At 61.5% G+C, this 9,435-nt stretch overlaps 1 protein-coding gene across 1 annotated transcript in view; it reads right to left on the bottom strand.

The window, feature by feature from the left end:
* The window catches only part of AFAP1L1 (actin filament associated protein 1-like 1), an 11,963-nt gene extending 7,336 nt beyond the window's left edge, over positions 1-4,627 (bottom strand). Inside the window, 8 exon segments of the mRNA XM_009318562.1 lie at positions 291-377; positions 1,118-1,297; positions 1,665-1,876; positions 2,585-2,683; positions 3,067-3,178; positions 3,342-3,439; positions 3,815-3,898; positions 4,474-4,627. Of these exon segments, the coding sequence (XP_009316837.1) occupies positions 291-377; positions 1,118-1,297; positions 1,665-1,876; positions 2,585-2,683; positions 3,067-3,178; positions 3,342-3,439; positions 3,815-3,898; positions 4,474-4,627 (1,026 nt within the window).
* Positions 4,628-9,435: the final 4,808 nt, after the last annotated feature.

The following is a 9,435-nucleotide window of genomic DNA, read 5'->3' as shown; positions in this document are numbered from 1 at the left end:
TGTGGGGGGATCGGAGCAGGCACCCTGTCAGCAGCGTCCCCCTGCGCAGCCCCCAGCAACAGCCACTATTGGTCCTTCATCCCTCCCGCGCAGGGCTGAGACATCCCCCGGCGCCAGGGGAGCCCAGTTCCCCTTCCCCAGCGGCGGGGAGCCCCTGCAGAGCTGTTGTGAGGATAGGAAGGACTCCTCGCGCAGCACCAGGAGCTCGGTGCTCCCCCAGACCCATGTTCCCCTGGCTTGGCCACAGCAGCCCCATGCAGCACCTCGGCAGGGCGGTTAGAAACCATCACCTTATCCAGGTCCATCTTGCACGGCATCACCGGGGAGGTGGGGGCTTCCATCCTGCCCACTGCCGGACTGCTGGCTTCCTTTATCACCTGTGGAGACAGCCCCCAGCAGCCACTCAAAATGGACCTGAGGGCCAGGACTACTTTCCCCGGCTCAGCACACTTCCATCTCGCCGCCAGAGCCAGGCTGAACCACAGGGAGAAAGGTCCTGGTCTCTGTAGGACAGGACAGCGAGCCCTGCTCGGGGCACAAGCCTGGCTTGCCTGGGGGATTGCACACACCTTGACCCCTTCAAAACTGCAACCAGTTTTGCAGATTTTGTCAGAGATTTTGGAAATCTCAGAGGTGAGGGACTTGGGTGCCAAGCTGCACAGTCATCCTGCCAGCACAGGACACCTCATGACCCCCCGTTTAACAGGCAGGCACAGCATGGCTTGCCCAGGCCATGTAAAATGACCCTGTTCTCCCACATTTGGGGTAACAGCTAACAGTGGGGTTTGTGGTGTGCACAGAGGCTCCTTTCCCACCCGCTGCCCCTTCCCTGCGGCCCCCCCCTCCCGCCTCTGAACAAAGGCAGGAAAGGGCCACAGGGAAGAGGAGGGAGAGAGCAAACATCCCCACCCGCAGGGGCTATCAGCGCCGGAGACGCCCAGGCCCTGGGAAGCTGCTGGCCAGCCCCCCCCAACCGATAAGAGATGGGAGCAAAGCCCCCTTCCCCTTCCAGGGGGGCAAGACCTTTCCCAGGGCAGCCCCCCCCCCGCCTCAGCCAGGAAGGATGCCAAGGAGGGTCTGTGGCCCCCCAGGCAAAGCCAGGGGGCAGCCATAGTACCTTCAGCCACTCCTCAGCCTGCTCCTTGCTCTGCACAGCCAGCACCAGTGCCTCAGCTCCCGGCAGCGAGAACCGCAGCTCGTGCTTCTTGCGTCGCCCATCCTTGGGGACATAGATGACATTGCAGGTCCCCAGGGGCACCTCCACGTGCGGCTGCCGGTCCTTGGAGCTTTTGTAGCACTAGGGGAAGCAAAGGGAACCGTTCAGGACTCGGCCAAAATCTGCCTGTCCTGCTGCCATGCTGGGGAGACCTGGGGTCCCTCTCAGGGTCCCTCTCAGGTGGCACAGATGGAGGTGGCTCAGTCTCTGCAACAGCCTCGGTGGCGGAGGGCTGCGTGGTGCCCTCTCACTCCACGGGGTCCCAGAAGAGGGGAGCCCTCCATTTGCTTGCAAGGGAAGCGAGGGCAGCCCCTGCATGTGCTCTGCAGGGCAGTCGCAGCCTTGGGGCAGGGTCTTGGCTTGGATAGTGCTACTTTTCTTCAGCCTGGACGTGACCTCCCTCCCAGCCCACCAGCGGGTTTCTGTCCCCCACCAGCTCTGGGCTCACCAGCAGTTTGCTGTCCCGTATGATGGTGAGCTGCTTGGCCCACTGTCCAAAGCGCTTCTTGCGCAACAGGAAAGCGCAAATCCTGCAATCCTTCACCAGGTTCATGGAGGCTTCCTCCGACGGCCACTGATGTGTCAGCTGCTGGCCCTTCCCCTCTTCCTCCTCCTCGTCATACGACTCGTAAGAGCTGCTCATCGCATCCGAGTCATTGTCTGGAAGGAAGCAGGCGAGTCACCCCGAATGGCACCCCGGGGCCCTGCATGCCGGGCATGCTCGCACACTGCCAGGGCTCCCTGCGCCCGGCAGGCTCCAGCATAGAGCCTGGGCTGGGCGCTGCGGTAGACGGACTCCATGTCATCCCTTGAAAACAGCAGTGTTTTGACCCCAGCTGTCTCCATTTCCCTTCCAAACCAGGCAGGATGCTCGTGGGCCAAATGCTAGTCCCAGGTGTGTCTATCCAACCCCCTGGGCTGCCTTACTTCTTTGCAGGCCTCAAACTTTGAAAGCCTGGATTAAACCTTCTACCCACAACAGAGGATCACACGGCGGCCCTCTGCCCCACACCTCCCATGTGGGGCACGGAGGAGCAGGGCTCTGCAGTGGTGTCCCTGCCCCAGCTCTCCTCTGCCATGGCAGAGGCAGCTCATGCAGGGCACAAGAGCTGCATAGGCAGGGACACCCCTTCCCCATGCTGGTGACAGACACGGCACCGATTACATCCCTTCTGCAGCATGAGGGCTCTGGCTTGCATGACAAACAGCACTCCACACTCCTTGCTTTTTGGCCGGCAGCCTCTGACATGCGAGACGTCCTCCAGCCCCTCAACCCCACCGGCCCCCAGCCCAGCCCTCAAGCCCCCATCTCGGGGCTGGACTTTGCCAAAGCTCTCCCCTCCCTGGCAAGGGCACCCAGATACCTACAGGAGTTTTTTTGCTCCCCGTTCATCCTGGTGACAGGGTAATTGCTGTCTGCATCCTCGTAATAGCCATCCTCAATGGAGTTGGGGGGGCTGGAGCTGTCTGTGGAGGAAGCGGAGGGCAGCTGGGGCTGTTACACCTGGTTTCCCCCCCCAAGGATGCTCCGAGCAGTGAGCCTGTGAGCCAGGGCAGAGCAAAGCACACCCTCCCAGGGCATCTCAGCATCAGTCCCCCCACGGCTCCAACCTCTCCTCATCACCCCCTTCCCAGTCAAGCCGGAGCAAACAACTCCTTGCAATAACAGCACAGTGGGATGGGAAGGAAGTCGGACAGGAGCGATGCCGGTGGGAGCACTGACATTTCCTTCCCTGGGATGAGCCGTCACACCTGCCAAGGGCTGCCTGCTTTGCCAGGCGGGCAGGCAGGTGGGGGGATGCAGCAGGCTCCCCCACCCTCCTGCTGCCTCAGCACGGAGCGGGACTCACTTCGGGAGGTGATGTACTCAGGGGCCTTGCCAGGGCCCAGAGGCAGGGCTTCCTCATAGTAATCCTCAGGCGGGGGAGTGGTGGGCAGCGGTGGAGCAGGGTCTACAGGAACCTACGGCAGAAACACCGCCGGCATCAGCCAGGCAGCGGAGAGGGTCATGAGTCCCAGCAGCTATCGCGGTGGCAAGGGACAGGAACGGGTCACAGCCCCGGCCACCACCACCTCTCTGGGCAGGTGCAGAGCAGACCTCGCAGGTTGGCATTCAGGGACTTACAGCTTTTGCTGTCTGGCTCCTCGCCAGCTCCAAGCCAACGACATCGCTGGTGTCCCCCTCCTCCTCCTGCATGTCCTGGAGATCCCGCAGATCACAGTCTGCCCAGGGATAAGCAGAGAGGGTGAAGGGAGCAGGAACCCCAGAGCTGGCCTCCCCAGCCATGCCCTCCAGGGACCCGCAAGGCAAGCACCCCATGGCCCTTCACTGGGAAGGTGCTGGGAGACGGGCACTGCTGGTAAATGCAGCTGGGCCGGGGTGTGTGTGGACCCCCCCATGGTCAGCCCCCAGGCAGCTTCAGGGGAGTGGGAGCAAGCACCCGGGGTGACGGTGCCCACCCTGGACACAAGGATGCAGCTTTTACCCTCCTTCCCCAGGGCACCCCAAGAGCTCCTGCTGTCAGCAGGGACCCCAAGGCCAGCATGGCACCCACCCAGTGGGACCCCCAGGCGTCACTCTGGGTTGGCCACACATACCAAACTCCTCAAAGAGAGACTCCACGAAGCTGGTGCCATTGCTCAGGGATGCCGTGTTGACATACATGTAGTCCATGTCCTTCCCTGGGAGCGAGGGGATGTTCTCAGCCTGGGGGTGGGCAGGGTGGCCAGGGCGAGCACTGGCTCCCCTCCTCCCTGCAAACACCAACCCAAGGACACAGGCCAGCCCACCCCACCGTGCCATGGGGCGCTCCTCTGGAGCAGGCGCCCGGGCAGAAGAGGAGCCCCCAGGGATGCTGCTGCCCTCCCCCCCAGGAGGACAGGAAAGTGGGAAGGCTGTGAAGCCCCAGGTGCATGGCCCTCCTGGCCTTCCCGCGGAAACCGTTGCACTCAGCAGAAACTGGTGGCAGGAAGACCTCTGCAAAGCGGCCTTTCCGCAGGGAGCAGCCCCCCTGCAGCCACGTCAGGGCTGACACCAGCCCCCGCGCCCGGGGCGGGGAGAAGCTGGGAAGCGAGAGTGGGGAGCAAAGCATCCCAAGGGGCCTGAGCAGGTGCTGGGCGCTGGGCACAGAGTCAGCTCATCCCTGCCCTGCAGATGGTTTTCCCTACTCTGCTGGGGTTTTGGCCTGGGGCAGCTACTGGGGTCACCCACTGCCCCCGGGGACAGCTACTGGGCACCGTGGGAGTGGGACACAGACCTGTGGGTGGCTGCAGCTTCTGCAGGATGGTGGAGACGGCCAGCTTCTTCTCCTGCGTGGTGGCACTCAGGTATTCGTGGTCCAGCAGCTTGAGCAAGACGCTGAGCTCTGGCAGGAGCTGGTCCAGCACTGCGAGGAGCAGGAAAAAGCCCATCAGCCACGATGGTGTTGGGGTGCTGGGCTTGAGACAAGGCAGAGGGGGCTGGACTGTGCGGAAGACCCCAGGATGGGGGTCTTTCCCAGCTGGCCCGGCATGGCTCAGGCAGTGTTTGCTAAGCGCACACGTGCTCCTTCCACGCACAAGCTCTCCCACCTGCACGCAGACACCGGGATGCAGCCTGCTGAGCCCATGAACGGAAACACCAGCTCTGCAGGGCTACTGGACCACTATCAAAGGGCTCAGCACACATATTTTTCCACGCAGATAAAACTACACCTCCGTCCGCCCGACAGTGTATCATTGCTGCTGGTGCCCCCTCGCTGTGATGGGCACTGGGCGGTGACGGAGGGAGGGAAGGAAGGAGGGAAAGGAAACCCAGATGCCATCTCCAGAGGCACCTGGCAATGCCGCCCAGGGAGACATCCTCCCACCCCTCGCCTGTTTGGGGACACTCATATTCCCCTGCTGCTCAGACCACCTGTGACCTCCCAGCCCAGTGCCACCTCTACAGGGCCCCCATACACAGGCTAGAGCCTTCCTTCCCACACTCACCAACAGCAGCTCCTCTGCCCTGCTGTCACTCCTCTGTATCATCCCAGCTCATCCACACCACTCCAAGGCCACCCCACTCTTCCCTCCAGGCATGGAGTCACTGCCCCAAGGGACAGTTCCTGCCCCACACAGGTGGCCTGAAAGGTGCCCAGGGAGGGGACGGAGACTGCAGCACAGGAGGGGCTCTCTCCACCTGGCTCTGTGTAAGCTGAGCCTTGGTCCAATACACATGGCCCCAGAGGCAGCCAAGAGGGTCAGAGCAGCTGAAGTCCTGGCAAAGAGGAACCGCACCAGAAGCCACTGCTCATCCGCTTTCCCATCACTCTGTGAGATCCCAGCACGTGCCAGCTCCTGGGCTGCCACTGCACCTGAAGACAGCATTAGCCTGGCAGGCAGAACCAGGCAGGAGAGACAGGGAGAGCCCAGCAAAAAGCGGAAAAAGAGAATTTGCTGCCAATCACCATTACAGGCACAAAACATAAAAGTGTGGGTCTTCTCTTTGACATGGTGATTCATGGGCTAATTTTTACGAAGCAAAAGCACACTGCAGCTGTGGGGTTACCCATGCAAGAAGGCTCCAGAAAACACTTGGGTGTTTGCATATCAGAGCAGGGCTACAAAAAAAATTCATCACTGAAAGCAGTATTTATGGTGCTGGCAGCAGCTGACTGACAGCTTTGGGAAAACGTGTTGGCCAGGGATGGGAAGGATGGGGAGGACTTGAACAAGGCGAGCTCTGGACTCCAAATCTCTCGTGAGCTCCCACACCCCCAATTCTGCACGTGCACCGACATCCTCATCCCAGGTCTCTTCCTGTGCCTTATCTCCTCTGAGCAGGATAAGACAAAACTGAGCTGGATCCAAAGCCAAGCTCACGTTTTACCCAGGACCATGTACCCGCCCAGCTCCACTGGCATCCAGGGTAGCTCCTGCAGGGTCCAGCACCTGCAGGAGGCAGCTTGCATTGGAGAGGCCAAGCTCAGGGTCAGCAGCAAACCCACAGTTCTGGAGGCTACAGAGGGTGGGAGAAAAACACTGTTGTTTCTTCCAGTGCAAGCGTGATCAGGATCCCTTCTCTTGGCAGCAACCGAAAGTCATCGTGGCACAGCTGGGACAGCGTGCAACTGGCTTTGGGTCTCCAGGGACCCAAGGAGAGGCCAGAGGTGACCGCAGAGGCAGCTCGGATGTGCTGACTGATGGGGATGGTTTGCAAGTAGGGGAGCACATGTGCCCCAGCAGCACGGAGCACTGGGGACAGCCTGCCCGGGCTGTACCCACCCCCACCACTCCCGCTCTGGGACCAGGCTGGCACTGCTGCCCAAAGCACGGACAGCGCAGTAAAACCAACTGCTGTTTCAAAGCTTTTCGGCTGAAGGGGAATCCAACATGAGCGGGTTGATGTGGATCAGCACCCAGCCAAGATGAGCCCTCAGGCAAGGAGACAGCGTGCCTGGCCCCAAATCGCTGCCTCCTCAGGACACAAGGCAGGATGCGGCTCACAAGCCTCTTCCTGCCATCCCAACCGATGGGCTTCTATCTCTGCAGACCTTCTGCTTCCTCCTCCCTCCCCAGCGCCAAGCTAAACAGCAGCCTCAGCCCTTTCAGCAAGGACAGCTTTGCCAGCACCCGTCTCCCATGGGCAGGCCAAACCGGGACAGGTAGCCCCCAGGTAGGGGAAGAAGCCTCAGCACAGCTCCAGAAGGAGCAAGCAAGCCTGGGGAGCTGGCAGCACCCCCCAGCCCATGGGGAAGGAGAGGGCAACCACAGGGGGAGCAGGGCTCCTGCTCCCTGAGCTAGAAAAACACCCCACAGCAGACAGGCAGCCATGGGACCTAGGTCCTGCTGATGCTCCGCTTGCTGCCCCCCTCCAGCATGCACCTCCCAGGGCAGGGACCTGCTCCAGCCATGCGAGAGCCTCGTGTGTGATGAGCGAGGGTGAACACTCAGCTCCCATGGCCCTCTCTTTGCCCCTCTGCAGAGGCAGGAAGGGAGGGAAGAGGGGCAGATCCTCCCTGGGGTGTTTGCAGAGTGCTGCACAGGCAGGATGGGAGGAGGATCCTGCTCAGCAATGCGGTGGTGGTCTCCAGGTGAGACATCCTACCCTACCTTGCCCAGGACGCAGCTGCAGGGCTTGGTGGGGCATGGGGCTAGCAAGGAAGTAGCTGGGACAAAAAGCAAGATGCCCCCCTGTCCACCCAGCACCTGCAAGCATCTAGGGAGACACTTACCCATCTTCCTACTGCCCCAGCTCAGCAGGCTCTCAGCTGGCCATGAGGTCCCACGGAGGAGATGGGGACCATGCACACACCCTACATCAGCTTCCCACAGCACACCGAAGCCTAAGCCATGGTGCTCACCAGCATCCCCATCCCCTGCCGTATGTAGGACATCTCCCATCATAGCCACCAGCTCCTGTGTCAAGGCTTCGAACCAGCTGAGGGCAAAAGGGCAAGCAGGTTTCTATTGATAGTGACAAAGCAGGCGGCGTGTGTGGCAAGGGGGGCGAGGAGACCCCCCTGCACAGGCGAAGCGAGAGTGGCCGATAAGTGAGGCTTGTCGCCCGGCATGGCAGGCGGGTGAGCTCATCAGCAACGCCCTGAGCGCCAGCTCTGAGCCGGGGCACACGAAGCACAGCGCGGGGCGAGCACTGAAGGCGCCTTTGTTTTCCCCCAGCTGAGCTGTCCCCTCCGTCTCCCTTGTTAAACATCCTCCGAAATACAAGGCGGGGGGGAGTCAAAGAGGCCTGTGATCTCGGGAGGGTGTGCGGCCCGCTGAGCTGAGCCTCTGCCCAGGGGAGCGGAGGAAGGGAAGGAATTAATTTCCTACACTCGTTAGGCTCCCAGCCTAAATAAGGTTAATGGGGTGGCTGCAGGAAGCAAGGGGAGATTGCTCCAGGGTTGCTGTGTGCAGGGCAGCAGGTGCCAATGTGACTGACCCAAGGTCACCCAGTGAGCAAGGACTGGCACGTTACTTCTGCAATAGCCAGCAGGAGCAAGCATAGACCCTGCACCAGCCTGCATTCGTGCCCACACCACAGCACGAATGGTGGGCTGTGGGACCGGCTCAGGGGTGGGCGTGTGGGTGCTGGTGTTGGTGCACACCCCTGCCCTTGGGGGCTCTGGCAACTGTGGCGTGAAACTGCGGAGCCCGGGGATGGAGGCGGCAGCAGGACATCAAAGGGCTCCTGGGGGGAAGGCGGCATGATATCAGAGCAGCCACAGGCGCTGAGCAGGTGATACAGCCGAAAAGGGACCCTGCGTCCCCCACCCACCGCCCCACCGCCTTGCTTGTGGAACACCTCCGTCCTCATGCCTGCCTCTGGTGCTGATAAATGGCCCCCACCTGCTGCTTTCTTCTGGGGCTTCTCTTGCAACCGAAGTCCTGCGGGATTGCACCGCTTCGCTGGGCTCAGGCTTTGGACACAGGCATCCCAGGACAGGGAGCGACGCCAGCCTCCCCTCCTGCAAACTCACTCCTCTCCACATTTGCAGCCTGACGGGGAGATGTCAGCAAGGTCTCTGAGCCTGGGAAGGCTGGGAGCCATGGCAGCAGATGGCTTTAGCATTAGCTAACTCAGGCTGGATGGGCGGAGGGGACCCAGGGCAGCTCTGCCGGGGTGGGGTGAACTGGGGGACCAGCACCAGGACGCTGCTGCTCTTCAGAACAACGGGGCAGTATTTCCTCTGCTACTAAAGCCTGGCCTAGAAGCAGCACCAAGCACGATGCTGGCAGAGGAGCTGTGTCCCCTCCAGCGCCCCACCACCTCTCTCCACCCTGCACCCAGGCCAGCTCTATTTTTAGACCCCGTGAGCGCTCCCCGCCTCAGGGACCCGCTTCCACAGTGCGGAGATAAGGGTCCGGGCGCAGCCTGCAGCTGCAGAGCCCATCTCCCCCTCCCCGGCCTCTGCTCCGTTGCAGGAGCAAAAATCAGGTCTTGCTCCAGCAACTTGCAGAGAGGAGGAAGAGGAGGAGGAGGAGGAAGAGGCTCTGGCCAAGCCAAAGCAGGAGTTTCCTGGTGTACAGACCCAGCTTTTGCAGGGGGAGAGATAAGACAACACATGTGGGGTTTTCACCCCAAGCAAAGTCAGTCCACAGCCCAACAGAGAGCCCCGGAGAAGGGAGATGGTGTTTCACAGCACCGTAACACTGCGAGGCTGCTGCAGTGGGACGTGCACAGGGACCCCCATCCCGCGGCTGCCCAGGTGCTGGCAGCCCCACAGCTACGGCTCTACCCGGTCCTCCGCCCCGCC

This window comes from Pygoscelis adeliae, unplaced genomic scaffold (genome assembly GCF_000699105.1).
Source record: "Pygoscelis adeliae isolate BGI_AS28 unplaced genomic scaffold, ASM69910v1 Scaffold42, whole genome shotgun sequence".
NCBI classification, from domain to species: domain Eukaryota; kingdom Metazoa; phylum Chordata; class Aves; order Sphenisciformes; family Spheniscidae; genus Pygoscelis; species Pygoscelis adeliae.
This window is presented reverse-complemented; position numbering and strand designations above follow the sequence as displayed.